The sequence below is a fragment of the Dipodomys merriami genome, unplaced genomic scaffold (assembly GCF_024711535.1).
Source record: "Dipodomys merriami isolate MVZ:Mamm:240054 unplaced genomic scaffold, mDipMer1.0.p SCAF_22, whole genome shotgun sequence".
NCBI classification, from domain to species: Eukaryota; Metazoa; Chordata; class Mammalia; order Rodentia; family Heteromyidae; genus Dipodomys; species Dipodomys merriami.
In genome coordinates this window covers 1,031,549-1,048,953 of record NW_027203604.1, presented here as the reverse complement: position 1 = coordinate 1,048,953, position 17,405 = coordinate 1,031,549, and the positions used below count along the sequence as shown (strand labels likewise).

Here is a 17,405-nt window from a genome sequence, read left to right as displayed (position 1 = left end):
ATTTAATTATTTTTTTCTTTTTTATATATTTTTATTGTAAAGATACTGTACAGAGGAATAACAGTTACATGAGTAAGATAATGAGTATATTTCCTATTAGGCACTGTATAACATTTAATTCTGACCTTAGCTGCCAGTGGACAATTAATATTAGTTATTGCCCGATATGGTAGGTGACTGAGAAATACAGGGGGAAACCTTTTTCTCTCAGGATCTTCTGGGATATTTCTAAATTGTCTTTTTTTTTTCAAATTAAATATTACAAGTAATCAGGCTAGCTCCACAGTAAAGGCTGGGCAGGGTGCCAACTTCTGTGTAGACCAGTCTTTGAAGAGTAAGTTATATATAAGTACTCAGAATGTTGCCTGTAAAAAATAAGTAGCTGAGGGCTATGCACCCTTCTGGCTTTTTAAGAGTAATTTGTGAACAGAGCACTTCCTTCATTTTATCCTGTTTTCACTCTGAATCCTGTCTTAAATTTGAACATTTAAGGACTTTATTGAAGTTAATGTCTTCAAATGAGTAGGAAGATAAAGAAGAAAAGTATTTCTGAAACAAAATCTGTTAAGAAAAAAAATCCTTTGATATTTTTTGACTGGCACAGACCTCATTCTTAAATTACTTAAAAGCTTTACCTACGATGTCAGGTCTTAACCACTGTTAGCCAATACTTTCAGTGTCTATCTATTTATACTTCTGTGAATAGAAAGCTTGTTTATAGTCTATTGCATATTTTCAAGTGCCAAAGTTTAAAATTACTTTCAGTATCACTGAATAGTGCATTTTCTCCCATTTAAAAAAATCTTGATTTTGATAGATGTAATAAACAAGGACATGAGAAGATTAATTAAGAAGTGAATGGGACATGATTTCTCAAAATAAAACAAAACGTCTTCCTTTCTTTGACTCTGTACCATATTCTAAGAGAAAACATGATTTATGATAACCTCTGAAAATTTATTTTTCTTCAAAGGCAAAGGACAAAGAAAAAAATGTCTTATTATTTCCCAACTTCTAAGATTTGAACATATAAAATGAAAAGTTAGGTAAACCTGGGTGCTAAGGATCCCAACAGGTGGACACTACTACTACAGGCATAGAGCTGGTTTGCTTAATGATTATTAGATATTTTTACAATTTTCATGACATCCATCTGTTGGCTTCAATTTTAGCATTTATAAAAACAAAGAGATCAACCTTAACATTTTTCTGATTTCAAGAATTGCTTGTCTAAGAGAAGCATGTTGCCAAGATTAATAGACCTTCCTAGTTTAATTTGTTCAATTATTTACTTAGTTCTGTTCCTGTTTCAGAGAGAGAATAGATTATCTGCAGTATACAATATATGGTCCTAATAGATCTCAGAAGTTTGTCCAACTATATGCAAATGCTCAAGCTTAAACAGAGCACTTACATACTGAAAGGGGAGGAGAGAAAGGGGGAAGAAGAAAAGGAGAAAGAAGAGGGGATATGTCTAAATCCATGTTTTAGTTATGGAATTTAAATACCTTAAAATTTTACATCATAAAATCTGCAAAAACTCTCAACATTTTGTTGTTTTATTACCAGCCAAGGGAGCGTTTCCTCACAAAACTAAGAGCCTTCCCAAACTCCAAAATGAGACTTCAGTTTAGAATTGATTTATAGGCAAAAATCTGACTTTTATATTGCTTTGTTTTCCTTGGACATTGTCCATTCTAGAATTGAGCAATGGATTTAGTTTGGAAAATCTAGGAGATCACAGTCCAAGGAATGTGGAGACACAAAATAATGAAGCAAGTCAAAGCTAATCATAGTCCAATCACACAATTCCTAAAAGTAGCAGTGGAGTTTTGAACTCTTGGAAATAAAATTTTATGTAAGTCCAAGTCCCTAAATTAACAGTTTGTCAGTGTTGCTAATTGTTGACAATAGTTAGGAGAAACTCTTGTACTTTTATTACTTAGAAAAGATTAACATCATATTCTAAAGGAACTAAATGGATATAAAGATTAATACATGATTCCATCATAAGGAAAGGAAATGTGCATCATTTAAAAGCTGAAGTGGCCTAATGCTGTTGAACAAAATAGCTAGGTAATGCTATTGGGTATCATCTGATTTTTTTACAGAATTTTAGCTCTAAAAGAATATAACAAACGAAAATCAAACACTAAATCCTAAATATTTAAGGAAAATACAATAGACTATGTAAATACTTCTATAAATAGCAAACACTAAAAGAACTGCTTGAATGTTTTAGAAAATATCAAATACCAAATATTCTTCCTCCCAAAATGTACTGTTTCTGATTACTTGTACAAAAACATTAATTCCAAAAAGAAACACAAGCTAAACATTAAAGGCCTATCTGTAATGTTCATATTACTATTTGAAGGGTTTTAGGGTCAACTTTCAGGAGTTCTGAAATAGCAAAGAATAGCTGCCAATTCAGGCAGCCAGTCTTATTTGAAAGAAAGGTGTAGTAAAGAAGAGTGGTACATTGGACTTGTAGGTAGACAGACTCATGCATCTACACTTATGGAATTAATGAATGGGATTTCACCTTCCTGTCAAGAATCAGTACGATTTTTCAGAGGGCCTGGATTTCTGGCCTTTCTTCTCTAACTGTTGGGCAATAAATGTAGGAGTAGATGACAGCAATTTCCATGTGCTCTACATCAACCAATGGGAAGCTACCAGTGACAAGAAAGTGTGGATAATCAAAGTGATCTTTTTCACAACTTTCGTTTCTCTTTGTGATAAGAGTACAACCACAGAGTGATTTGACTGGTTTCACTGTGTGTAACTTTGTCCTCAATTTTCCAATATGGACTATACCTTCATGAGATTCCGACTCTCCACCTTGGAAATTGTACATTGCAACCAAGGACAGAGAGATGAAAACAGCAACAAAAAGAGTAGATAAATAAATATCACAAAACTACTCAAGATGCTTACAATTATGAAAGCACAGTTTATCCTAATTGACTACCAAACAAAAATCTTAATAAATTCTTATTTCTTGAACTTAAAAAAAGAAAATATTCTCTATGCTTAGTGGCTTCACCTATTTCAAAGTATTAGGGAACAAAAATCCCTTAATAAGTTTTAAGGTTATGTCCATAATATGATAATACACAAAGTTAAAAAATAGAAGGCATTTGAATGATCAAAGAAATCTTAATTCAATTTCCTTTGATTTAGGTATTATGTATATTTTATTATACTGTAATTCTAAAATCTGTTAATCAGTGTACAATGTTTATATAATACTCTTTTTAACTTTTTTTTTTTTTTTTGCCAGTCCTGGGGCTTGAACTCTGGACCTTGGCACTGTCCTTGAGCTTCATTTGCTCATGGCTAGCACTCTACCACTGGGCCACAGTGCCACTCTAGCCTTTTCTGATTAGTTTATTGAGATAACAGTCTTACAAACTTTCCTGCCTAGGCTGGCTTTGAATGGCGATCCTCTGATCTCAGTCCCCTGAGTAACTAGGATTACAGGCATGAGCCAATAGTGCCTGGCATATTTTTACCCAGTCTTTAAAAACTATTTGTCTATAACATTTTAACTTCATGACAGCTTGTAAAAAAGATTCCCAAGAAAAACTTCAAAAAGGAAAGAAGTATATGTTCAACTATTAGTGTTTGCAATTCTCTTTGAAAACAGAAAAATTAAGAGATGCTACTACACGTAGCCAAAGCAAAATTTAACCAAGCTTGATAAAATATTTTAAAATTTTATTCTACTAAATTACATAACTACACAAAGGTTATTTATCCAACTCAAGTACAGAACATGTTAGATGAGCATAATTCCTTGGATACATGTTCAGAAATGCACTTCAACATTCACTACTTTATTAATATCAATCAAGCTGTCATTCAAATCCAAAAAGCCATATCCTTTGTTTAGTCTGACTTATAATCTTATCAAATCTTTCAACTTTCTCTTCAAAAAAACAATATTCTTCCATTCATTTTTTGCAAGATGTGAAAGAGGCTTTTAAATGTTTGGATATAATACACTTTAACAAAAAATAAATAAATACTAGTGAACTAAAAAGAAATATTTACAAGTTAAAGACATTTTAACTTGATGAAATCTGCTCAACTCCAGAACATTTCTGACAAAATTTGTCACATTCTAAAGTTTTTCTTTTTGTAAAAAGAATTAAAATAATTCTGATCTATCTACACAGAAAATAAATTTAACTGGAAACTCCTTTAAAATTGTTCAGATTTTTTTTTACAATTTTCTTTCAATCTGTAACAATGAAATTTATGAAGGAAAAAATCAACATAGTATATATTTTCAGGTTGTATAAGGATTTCTAATCTTTGGCATATAAACTTCATTTGCAGTATATGATTTTCTACAATACAGAATAACTTAATAAGTACACTAGAACACATATGATTACTGTAAGATAAAAATAAAGAATAAAAGAGACAGGTGCCAGAAAGAAAAAGAAACTTGTTTTCAAATATATATATATATATATATATATATATATATATATATGTATATTTTTTTTGCTGTATCTTTCTTGTGAGAGAATACTTGCCTAATATATTTTCAAGCATTTTGAGAGTTCTTTAGGGAGTTTAACTTCAAATTTGGCAAGCACGATTATACAGAAGATAGAACAATTGAAGACTTAAAACTAAGACTACCGAAAAACTTTTATTTTTGTGATTTTTTTTTATAAATCTCATGGTTTATTTTCAATAAAATAACACATGAGATTATTTGGGTAAGTAGAGGGAATGTGTGGCTGCCTTAGGATTTATTGGGTTTTGCCTTTCTTTTATTCATTTATTTTTAGAATATTCTTTTAATGAAATCACAGAAAGAATTAGAACTCACATAACAATGAAATCTAGAAATCCTTCCTTGCATGTAAAGTACTCCACATATTTTTGAACAACAACAACAAAACAAAACCAAAAAAAAAAAAAAAAAAAAAAAAACCATGAGAGTAGCCAAGTTGTAAAAGCCCTTTTTTTTCCAGATCTGGAACAACTTCTGAAAATAAAGAGAGGATTTGGCACACCTTATACTAAAGAAAAAGTCCTACTTTGATTATTTCCTGATTTGGGGGAACCAATAAAAACCTTACAGAATAAAAATTTCCACAAAATCCTTCAGAAAAAAAAAAAAACCACTACCATCATAAGTGCCTTTAAAGTAATTAGAATTGATAAGTTATAACACTGTGCACAATTTTTTTTTTACTTTTTCTTGTGAGTTAAAAAAAAAATTAAAAGATCTTTTGGCTTTTCAGACGGCAATGACTTTTAGCACCAAAAAGACATACAAGTAAAGCACAGGCTTTTAAAGAAATACTAACAAAAAATAAAGCGTGAGCAATTAGGTAAATGCTAATTATATCAATATATAAGTTTTTGCCACTGTAATGACCTAAACACAATCACATCTTAGAACCTAAACACAATCACATCTTGTACCCCTCATACCTGCCTGCCAGAACAAAATAGGCAGCTGACTAATTACGGTGTGTTTATCTGTACAGTGGTACCTTTGTTCTCCAACAATGTCAGAGTGCAAACGTCCTGGAACACATATTTACCTGGAGGATTCTTGGCAGGATCATTGTGGCTTGGACTTCCTGATTGTCCAGAATCTGTAAAGAAATCACAGAAAATGTTTTCTTCTTAATTTGTTTTGAAAGAATTTCACAATCCTCAGAAGGACTTCTAAAAAAAATTGAAGGTACAACAATAAGATTGAATGTTTAAATAAAGTACACTTTCCCGAGCCTTTTGGCAGCAACATTTTATTCACCAAACCAGATGAATGTCTATACATATTTCCACATCAAAAGAACCAACGAGTACTGTACTGGTCTATAATATTCTAGGGATGGAACAAGGCCTTTTTGAAACAAGAGGTCTAGCTACAAAGCCACTAAAGATGGTGGGAAGGTTAGGCAAATATCAAGGCCAATCAGAAGAAATAAGAAATAAAGCAGATACCTTCCCTTAAAATGCAATCCAAATATAATAAAACATACTTAAGAAAACCTGAAAAATGTTTTTATTCACAGAGTAAAATACATAAAAATGAGAGGCTGCTTTACCAGGATTTCATTCGCATGAACACATATCCACTCCAATCACCTCCCATCCTACTGGATCCCAGCCCAGATTTGTCTACATCTCATAATAGCAATCGATTTGCAAACACTAGGAAAAGCATAAATTACTAGGTAGAAATCCAACATGGCTTTGTGGAGCACAAATTGTTGGATCAATGTAATTTCCATCTGTGATAGATGGACAGACTTTTCAGATAAGGAGAATGGGATCGATGTGGTATATTCAAATTCCCCATTCCACTTTATTTTTCAGTGATGCTACGGACAGAAAAATGGAGGCTATAAAATTGTTAGGGAACATGTCTTTTCAGACTAATCCCAGACTGCTGCATTTAGCTTAGTCCACTTGCCTCTGTGTCCCCTCTGCATTTATATGTATCATGTGCCCCACAGCATTACACATTTACTTGCAAAGTGCTTTGTAATCTTCTTTATTGCTTCTAGCACTTAATTTGTGTTGCCCCAACTAAAATGCATGCTTCTAAGCAGAGACAGAGATTTTCTCTACAGATTTTCTCTCAGGTGTATGTATGCCTCACCTCAGCATGTCCTTCATAATTATGACCACACCAGGTTTAGGGTAAATGCCAAAGGGACAGAAGGCTCAGACTCAGCAACCTTTTACTTGCATACAAAAGGCAATTTTGAATTTGCTAGCAAATCTAAACAATATGTAATAGGCTAGGCATTGGAAATGGCTCTGGAATCAACTGCCAGACACTGACAAGTCTCTTCCCTGAAGACTTAGCCCTATGCTTGAGCCAGAAAAGAGACTTTGAGTCTTGCTTAAGGAAAAAAAAAAGCCTGCTCTTTTCATTAGGGTTATGCTGTTCTTCCAGGTAAATGATTAGCATGTTGCAATTGCTAGTTCTACTTCTAAATGCAGAACATTTTGTTAGTTTCTTTCTGTATAAAACCTGGTTCTGATTTCTATACTTTGCCTCCTGCATGCTAGCTCTAACTCAAGGCTGGTACCCTTCTCTTCATTTCTTTAATTGGTTTCTCCTTTTTTATCTAGAACAAATTTCATGAGATCTTAGCAAACATATGTAGTGATTACTACATTGTCCCTCAACTTGTTCTTAGTTCCCTAAAATGAGAAAGTAAAGACACTAGAAAGACCATTCAATTCTCAGGACGTAGCTAGATTCTCCAGAGAATAAAGCTCTTCACTCTCAGCTTTCATAAATTCTTTTACTACTCCTTCTTCTGGAAATGAAGCAAAATTCATTTATCTCTTTCTACTTTTTCAGTCCCAAAATATAGAGTGACATAAGAATGTAAGTCATCTTTTTGCTACAGCTTTTATTTCTCCAATGTCTTGGCATTTCTATGCATCACAATTGAGTCTTCCAAGTGATTCTATGATTTTGAGAGATTCCTAACTTACACAGTACATGCCTACTGTTCAGATCACCCCATGTTTTATTTTTCTCTCTCAAAGTACCTCACATGTATTAGTCTAGTTATACAGATCTAGATACAACACATCATTAGTTCAGTTAACGTTGTCATCAGCAGGCAAGTTGCAACAGCCAACTCAAGTTAGGAACTGCAGACTCTATATATGAGCCTATGACTCTATATGTTTAGGCATGCCAACTACCAACTGACACCACCATAACCTTTTCCCATCACATGCTGTGAAACCTGGATCCATAGACTAAAGAATGAAACTCATGACCAGGCACAGTAACTGATACTCATAATCTTAGCTATTTGGGGATGGGGAATGGGGTGTGTTGAACAGACATGGGGGATGATCACAGCCCAAGGCCAACACAGGAAAGAGTTAGCAAGACCACCTCTCAATAAGTAAGGTATGGTGGTATACCTACACAGCAAGTATGAGGTCCTGAATTGAAATCCCCGTACTGCCCCCCTCACTCCCAAAAATCTAAGAAAGTTTTGGGCTAACACAATGGCATCCCTATTACCACTGCATGGAAAATACTACTCTTTTTTTTTTCCTTTTTGGTTGAAAACTATTTTCTCTCCCAACAACTTGCAGACAAAGTTCTTCAACTGAAAAAAAAAAAACAACACTATGATTTACTAGAGAAAAACCACAAGGATTTGAGAAGGTTGAAGTGGAGCCTAAGTTTGACTCACACATTCACTTTTTGTAATGATCCCACTTCCTAAAATGACCTGGTATTCACTGGCAGCCAATAACAGGTTTTCCTTTTTACTTGAATGTCTGCATACTCTCATGAAGCAAAATAGCCTACTATGTCTTCAAAACATAGAAGATGGCCCAGTCTCTAAGCAACAGAACATTTACTTGTCAGACTGTGAATTCTAATAGAATCTATTCTCATGGCATCCTATATCAGTCACTTGACTCCAAGTGGTAGAAAAGGAAGTAACCCGGGAGTCATAGTTGGCAGAGAAAGCAAAAATGAACTGTGATTGTGGTTGACTTCAGAGAAGGGATTAGTCAGACCACATCTAAAACCCTTCAATTCACCACCTAGGTCAAATTACTCTACTCAAAGGGTTTTATTTAACCACTTCCATCACTTTCTTCAAGCCCTCTACACTGGAGTGGGTGTTAGAGAGAGAATGAGAGAGACAGACAGACAGACAGACAGACAGAGGGACAGAGGGACAGAGAGACAGAGACAGAGAGAGAGAGACAGCGAGAGAGAGAGAATGATATATTACAGTGATTTCTAGCTCTGTCTTTCACTAGACATGTTATCTGGTATGAAAGAACTTGACTCTAAGAGTTTTGCATCTCAGTCTTGAAAACCTTAAGAATGCTATGTCACAGGATCATTGCAAAGAACAAGCCCTGCTTCAGACACATCCTACACCACTAATGAAACATATTAGGAAATGTAGAGACAGTTTTAAAAATGATTAATATATTTTATGAACTATGAGGAAGAAAGAGAAACATGATTAAATTCTGTCTTTTCTGATGCAAAGCCATTACATATGTCTGTGGGGGGACCTACTGAACCAAGGTGTGCCCACCAAGAGTTCCAAGGGAATAATGTAGTGCTGGGCTCAACAAAAAGGAGGAAGGCACTGCTATGCTCCAGGACATTAGATAAGAGTTGTCTAATGAAACTGCTTTTGAGGAACAAGGCTAGTGAAAAAGGGTCTGTGAGCAGCCCAGGAACCCTGGGGTCTCGAGTATAGGAAGATGTTGATGCCATGAAGGGAAGGGAATGGGGTCTGGAAGGCAGCTGACTAAAATCAGTCTTCTCTCTGTCTCTCTGTCTCTCTGTCTCTCTGTCTCTCTGTCTCTCTGTCTCTCTGTCTCTCTGTCTCTCTCTCTCTCTGTCTCTCTGTCTCTCTGTCTCTCTCTGTCTCTCTCTCTGTCTCTCTCTCTGTCTCTCTCTCTCTCTCTCTCTCTCTCTCTCTCTCTCTCTCTCTCTCTCTCTCTCTCTCTCTCTCTCTCTCTCTCTCTCTCCCTGCACCTTTCATTGACTCTTTCTTGATCTCAATCTATAGTTTCAATATTTCTATGTTTAGGTTTGACAGGCATAATGAGAGAATAAAATGCTCTCAACAGTTTTTCCAAAATTATGTTCCTTAGCTGGGTCACTATTCAGTTGCAAGGCTTCAGGAGTGGTTGTGATGCAATCTTGAACTCACACAAAGCCAAATGATCATTCCATAGATAAAATATTTCTGGGAACTTGGACTTCCCCTAACTTCTCTACCTAGGTTGGAAATTATTGTCATTGAGCTCTATACACTAATTGGTGTGTTATAGAGGAGTGAAGTTTAGTTTCTACTCTTTCTACCAAACAAAGGAAACCCTAATGTTTTGGGGGTAACCTGTTGGAAGCCCAATAAAATGTTAAACATATAAAATAAAAAAATAAGTAATGGCCTGTGAAATGTTTGTACTGGGCATTAACCTCTGAGTGAATTCGTTACAACTCTTTGAAGTGAGGAGATAATCAATTTGAGAAAGATCTTTTGAAGGATAATGGAAGCACCATTTAAATGAAACACAGTACGATTCTGGATACTTCCTGGATCTAAATATTTGCTAACAGGCACTCCTAATGATTATTAATTTTCCTATTAGTTTATAATAATATCCTTTAACTATTGTTTTAAAAATAATATATATTATATGCCTTTTAGAATCTCAGAAGTGTCCCAAAGAGATAAGAAAGAAAATTACAAAATGGAGGAGAGAGGAGTAGGGTATGTATAATCAAAAAGTAAGGATACAGTTAGGAAAAAGTAAGAAATTCTGGTGTTCCATTGCACATAGTATTACTACAGACAGTGTCCATGTACCATACATATATCTCAAAAAGCTAGAAGGAAGGATTTTGAATGTTTTCATTATTAAAACAAAAACTGGTGTTTGAGTATATCAAACCTGACTTAAATGTTACAAAATGTATACAATGTATTAAATTTCTAGGATAAGTTTATGCTTCATGCATTGATTTTAAAAGGTAATGTACAAGTTTTATGCTTCATGTATTGATTTTAAAAGGTAATTCAAATTAAAATTAATATTGTGTTATGCATGAGTATCTTAGGAAAAAATTGTTAATCCTTCTCAGGAGAGATGGACATTTCATGAGTCATCAGAAGGAGGTGACATGGGAACAGTGTTTTGAAAAACAACCTGATGTGCTAAACTTTCCAGTACAGATTTCATATTGTTAACAAAGTCATATTTATAAGCTAAATCCCTGCTAAAATCCTTGTGTGTACTGCAGATATCTATCTAAAGGACTCCAAAAGTGCTAGTATGCCATTCAAAGAGCTCTGATCTGGCCCCTGCCCAACCCCAGGGTTATAGTATAGCATTTCACCTCCTTGTGCCATGCCTCACACTCTACTCATGAAATCCTCCTTTTTTCACCCCATATCCCCTCAAGTTGAGTCATCTCTTTTTAGTTTCTAAACAATGTGACAGGGAGATATTATCCTATTTAGTCTTATCTCCCTATATTTTGGAGATGATGCCTGGAATATTTGAGTCATATGAACAGAAACAACTTGTCTATAAACTCCAGAAGTGCACAAAGAAGAAAAACTCATTGCACCCTCTACACAAAAGCTGTGTTAGAAGTCAAACAGGCAAACCTGTGCTAAGGGAAAGGGCAGATAAATCAGTCCCAGAGCTGCAGCTCCAAGACCAATGTGAAGTTCTGTTCTGCTTTCTCTCTTCCAGAATGAATACTAGGACATGCAATTGATGGATAAGATGAATCATGTTGGGAATTAATTTGGCATTCTACCATAAGAAGAAGAGGTATTTGGTGGAGGTAAAGGAATCAGGTTGCTCACTTGCAAATGGTACCAAAGAGCTACAGCTAGACTCTCTTTCTACCCTTAGAGGAAGCTCATTCCTAAAGCACATTTAATTCATTAACATCATGACTTGAGTATCAACAAGAAAACCAAATATGGGGAGCACTATTCCAATTTCTAGTCATTTTGGTACAAAGAAGTGACTGAACAAGGTAAACTGTTGGCACCCTTCCACTTCTAAAATTATATGACTCTATAACAATATAGCTTTTATATTAAGGGATTTCAAAAGAGTAAATGAAACCCAAACTGTAACCTGTTAACCTACAGATAGCCTCTTGTTAGAAATAAAATTAGTCATCATGTGATAAAGAGCTCCTTTGTCATAGTCTTTTGCCTTCAGTAGGTAAAGAAATAGCCTATTGTCAACTAAAGAATACCAGATTTTTAAGAGCTTTAAACAATCTCCTTTCTCTCTAAAACACTAAGTACTAATATACTTTTAAAACAGTATGTTTTTTACAAAGTATATAGCACAACAGAGTCACTTAAAAAGAAAAAAATGTAAGAAAGAAAGAAAAGAAAGAAAGAAAGAAAGAAAGAAAGAAAGAAAGAAAGAAAGAAAGAAAGAAAGAAAGAAAGAAAGAAAGAAAGAGGGGGAAGGAAAGAAGGAAGGAAGGAAGGGAGAAAGAGGGAGGGAGAGAGGGAGGGAGGGAGGGAGGGAGGGAGGGAAAAAGAATATAGAGGGAAAGGATAGAAATGAGTTTATTTTATACTAGGGAAACAAAAAAAGTATTTGTATTTCAAGATACAGAAGAGAAAACTAATCTCCCAGTTCCTCTCCCCTCTGTCTAACCTCCATCCAGGTGTCTACTCCACTGGCTTCCCTGAGATTTAGAGGAAGTGAGCTTTACATAATCACAGTTGTTATTACATAATTGTCCCACTCCAGGACAATAAAAACACAATTTCACATCTAACAGAGTACTGCTTCATCAATGGAGGTGACCCAAAACTAGAGTTTATATTTTCTTTTCTCTCTACTAAATATTTACTAACATAATACAAAGATATATAGGAAAATGGAGTGCTTTCTCTCCTCTCATAAGATTGGGGGGAAAAAAATTCTCTCTCTCTTTCTTTTTGTATCTACCTCTCTACTTCTGTTTGGAATTTACTGCATTGCAAAATTTAGTTTAATCTCTACACAGTGTTAACTCCGTGTCATTGTTTAATGGGGTCCTTAACATATTTTTGCTAAATCTGTATTCCTATATAAACTCAACTCTGAGCAGCAAGAAGACAAATCAAACTTCTTTTTGCAGGGGGAGGGGGAGGGTAGTTAATTGGAGATAAGAATCTCTCAGGCTTTCCTGCCCAGGCTGGCTTTAACCTGAAATTCTCAGATCTCAGCTTCCTGAGCACCTAAGATTAAGGCATGAGTCACTAGCACCGGACTTAAGCGTGTTTTTCCATCTTCTTACTTCAGCTCTGAAGGCCTACACCTTCAGTTCTGCCTATACATTGATCAACATTCATCTTAAATATATGATGAAGCAAAATGTGTAGTTTCAAAAGAAGCTATTATACTGAAGGTCCTTATAGATAAATTAACTAACCAAGGGAAAATATAGACCTAAAGCCAGATATACAATACATCCTATTTCTTATCCCCATATATTCCACTTGTTATATTATTTTTTAAATAAGATTTTATTGTGAAAATACTGTATAGAGGGGTTACAGTTACATGAGCAAGGTATGAGTACATTTCTTTTCAAGCATTGTTGCCTCCTACTTTGTTTTTCCCCTACCATCCCTTCCCTCCCATCTCCTCAACTACACTCCCCCACCCCCCACCGCCTAAATTGTAAAGTTCATTTTTCAACATAGCATCTTGTACATCTTATTGCTGCAATGGGTCAACCTGTATCACTATTTAAACAAATTGTTTTTTCCCTTCTCCTCCCCAAATTATACCAACATCAAATACAGTGAAAACAGGGGTAATACTGTGGGGGAGGGACATACAAAGCAACAAAAAAAAAATCACATAGTACCTTATAAATACATTAGAAACAATAACAAGAAAGAAAAAAACCACTTGTGTCCCTATCTTGGGGTTCATTTTGCTTAACATCATCTTCTCTGACATTTTCTGCTTGTCCTAGACATATACTAGTTATTGAAAATAAGGGAAACCATGGAACCTATGTTTCTTTGGGCCTGGCTTATTTCACTTAATATAATTTTTTCCAAGTCTTTACATTTCTTAAAAATTGGGACAATGTCATTCTTGTTATATTAGGTGCAAAGCATCAAATAAGAATTTGCTCAGGCTCAAGGCTGAAATTTATCCATAGGGCTTTAGAGGGGGGGGGAGCAGAGGAGGGAGGGGGAGAGAGAGAGAGAGAGAGAGAGAGAGAGAGAGAGAGAGAGAGAGAGAGAGAGAGAGAGAGAGAGAGAGAGAGAGAGAGAGAGCACTGAAAATTAAGGGCAAAGTATTACATCTGAGAATAAACCACAACAGGAGATACTCCTGCCCAGGAAGGGCTAACCATGCTGACATTTCTGACCAATGAATTTCAATGCATTAACCAGCTTCAAACTCCCAGAAATGATGTCTAAAATAATCACATCTGACCTTTCAACCTCAAGATTAAAGTTCAATGACTATCTACTAATCCAGGGATTGAGCTGAATCAAAGGTCAAAACTAGGATCATCCAGGCATCTTGCACTCAGTTTTTAACATATAGAATGCAAAGACACCATACTGGTCATTGTCAAGGGTGCTAACTTTCTAGAGTATGTTTTCAATTAAGTAAATAAAATGTGGTAATTAAATCAAGATTGCATAATATGTTTTTGATTTGTAATCTCATTTAAATTAATTAACTGACTCAATACTTGTTTAGTTTTTAAACTGGCCTAGTTAGGGAAAGAGTCCCTGGGAGCAAATCCAGATTTCTATCTTTAAAATCAAGGCAAGGCAATCTAGCATCTTTTTATTAAAGAGTTAAATGCATCAGCATAATATAAATTCAGAGGCAAGGGTGGTAATGTAACAGAGGGAGGAGTTTTATGGCATGATTTTGACTTAAAAAATAGTTTTCACACTAGAGGGAAATAAACTAAAACATTATTTATTCAAAACACTTCCAATTTTACAAAGATTATATGTTGGCTAAAAGCAAAACAATTCCAGCTGTATTTTAAGTTTCTGAAGAGAATTGTGAGATTTATAATCTTTCATAAATGCTGACCCTATCTCATAATATTAGACAAACATGTACAATGTACTTTAAGGCAAAATTTGCCAATGCAGTTTGCCTCATGAAAACAACGAAGTCCTTTCCAAAACCTGGCTACATTCAATAGGAAAATGTAAGATGATTGTTTTGTCCTTTCCATCTGGGAGACATTTTGGACGGGGGCTATCCTATATAATACACTTTATTCCCCACTTGGAAACCAAGAAACCTTCATTTTACAGCAGGGTATGCATTGCAAAGAGAATGCTGGTGAAATAGGAATCTGGAAATGAAAACCAGAATGTCATCAGACTCCAAAACAGGTAATCATGGAGGAAAATTGAAAAAAAAATCAATGCAGAATTTCAATATAAACCAAAGACAATGTTTATGGTCCTATTAGTCTTAAGTTTCTCTTAAGAGAAAAGCATGGGAAAAAATAAATGTTGTTTCACCTCCAAGGTCCCAAACAGATTTTGTTACATTGCCTATCACAATGACTCACATGTCTGCTTTGTTTTGTCTTGGAATTCCACATGCATTATTCTAAATCCTACACATATGACACGTTCATGTTTTTCCCAAAAACTTAATATAAAGCTATATATCTGAGTAAAGGCAGACAGAAGACTTTCTAATACTTTATTAGTGAGCTTCCTTCCCCAGAAATGGAACATGTTCTCCCCACACTGATTGTAAAGTCAGATTGCTTGTGAATATATTGTCTCCTGTCCCACCACTTCAAACCAAGTAAGAAAAAGCAATAGGGGAGAATGACAAAGGGGTAACAACAATCAAGATGCATTATATTTATAAACTGTTGTGTTGAATGGTAACTCCTTTGTACAACTACTTAAAGATTTAAAAATGATTAAAATAATGGGTAAGAACAAGCTAAGGATTGAGTCCTGTTCTTCAAAAGGATCAGAAATAGAGCGTGGGGAAGCTTTACATGACACTGAAAATATGCAAAAGAATATTTTTCTAAGGACTATTTAAATTTTAATTAAAACTCCCTTTCCCTCTATTGTCACAGTAAGCTCCTTACAAACAATAACATCACAGGTAATTAGGGACTAGATTAGTTTCCAAACCTCCTGCTACCTTTTAAAAATCCACAGGGTGCCTGGCACCGGTGGCTCATGCCTGTAATCTTAGCTACTCAGGAGGCTGAGATCTGAGGATCACAGTTTAAAGCCAGCCCAGGCAGGAACATCGGTGAGACTCTTATCTCCAATAAACCACTAGAAAACTGGAAGTGGCACTGTGGCTCAAGCGGTAGAGAACTCGCCTTGAGCTGGAGAGTGCAGGAACAGTGCCTGGGCCCAGAGTTCAAGCCCCACGACATACCAAAAAAAAATATCCACAAGATCAAGATTCATGGTGGTTTTATTCATAGCTTATCAAAATTCCTGGCATAGAGTAGATAGATGTTCAATCTATCTGTTAAATGAATAACCACTATTTTACAGTGAATAAGATAACAGTTGATAGCATTTAAACATACAAAAATTGGTCAGTAATAATAGTCATAACTTTGAGTTATTTGGTTTTACATACATGTTCTAATAGTTAAATATTTGCAACTCTCTTCAAGTACAATGTATTAGTTAGCTCAGTCAATGGCCAAAAAAAGTCTTATATTATACTGTTTATTATAGACCTATATCTTAAAAGGAAATTTTTACTCTAAAACAGATATCTTCTCTATATTAATCATAAAGATGCCTTTCAAATAGTTAAAAGGCTTATTTCAAGTCATTATAATTTCAGAGAAAAATAGATGTTTTTATATCCTATATGATTATATTCATATTATCATGTATGACATTATTATATATAGTCATATACAATATAATATTAATAACCAGTCTTTGATTTATTATTAAATCATAACTCAGATCACAGATGATATATGCATATAATGCAGTATAATATTCACTGCATCACCTTATTAGGAAAATTGAAGGGGGGGGTAAGTAGAAAGGAATAGAGAAAATGATCAAGAACCATTGTACTTGTAAACTGATTCATCCTTTGTACAACTACTTAAAGCTAATAAAAATATAATTGAAAAATTGAAAAATACCAAAATAAATGTATATATATATATATATATATATATATATTTGTGTATTTGTGTAGTGTTGTGTGTGTGTGTGTGTGTGTGTCTCCAAAGGTACAGACTAAAATTTGAATAATAAAGCAAGGGTGAGTATACTTGCTACTAAGGGGGAAAAAAAGGTTTGTATGATGGACATTTATTAAGCACTTTTGTTTATAAAATACTTTTATAATAATATTAGAAGGAAAAAAATCTGAGAATCACTTGATGAAACAGGAAGCTTGCTGATGTGACAGATAATGGCATGAAATGTTCCAACAGTTCCTTGATAAGTGGTTCAAAGAACTTCTTTCCTCATGTTTTCAGGGCAAAAGCTAATTTACCAGGAACAAAACTGCTTGAATAACACATCATGCTATTCACATTTTTGAGGAGGAATAAAATTAAGGAACAAATAAGGTTAGGAATTGTTTTTGCAAGCTGCAACTGAACGTAAAAGTCATTCAAATTGTGTTGATAAAGTAAAAAAAAAGTAATTTTTCCTTTATTTTTTAAAAGATCAAGATAATTTTACTACAAGCAATAATCTAGTTGAAAGAACTATGAAAAGTGTATGTAACCTAACAGACATCTGAAGATTTGTTAAAAGTGTATGAGATAATATTCTTTCCAATGGTCATTTTAAGAGAAATGTTTAAAATAGGTAATTCTAACCCATAATCATAGAGGGCCCCTTATAGAA

General features: G+C 34.5%; 1 protein-coding gene across 7 annotated transcripts in view; it reads right to left on the bottom strand.

The window, feature by feature from the left end:
* Nfib (nuclear factor I B) overlaps window positions 1-17,405 on the bottom strand; it is a 227,363-nt gene that overhangs the window by 87,375 nt on the left and 122,583 nt on the right. For all 7 annotated transcript variants that reach the window (XM_070033157.1, XM_070033160.1, XM_070033158.1 and 4 more), the window contains exon 3: window positions 5,577-5,630. In XM_070033157.1, the coding sequence (XP_069889258.1) occupies window positions 5,577-5,630 (54 nt within the window). The remainder of the gene's footprint in view (window positions 1-5,576; window positions 5,631-17,405) is intronic.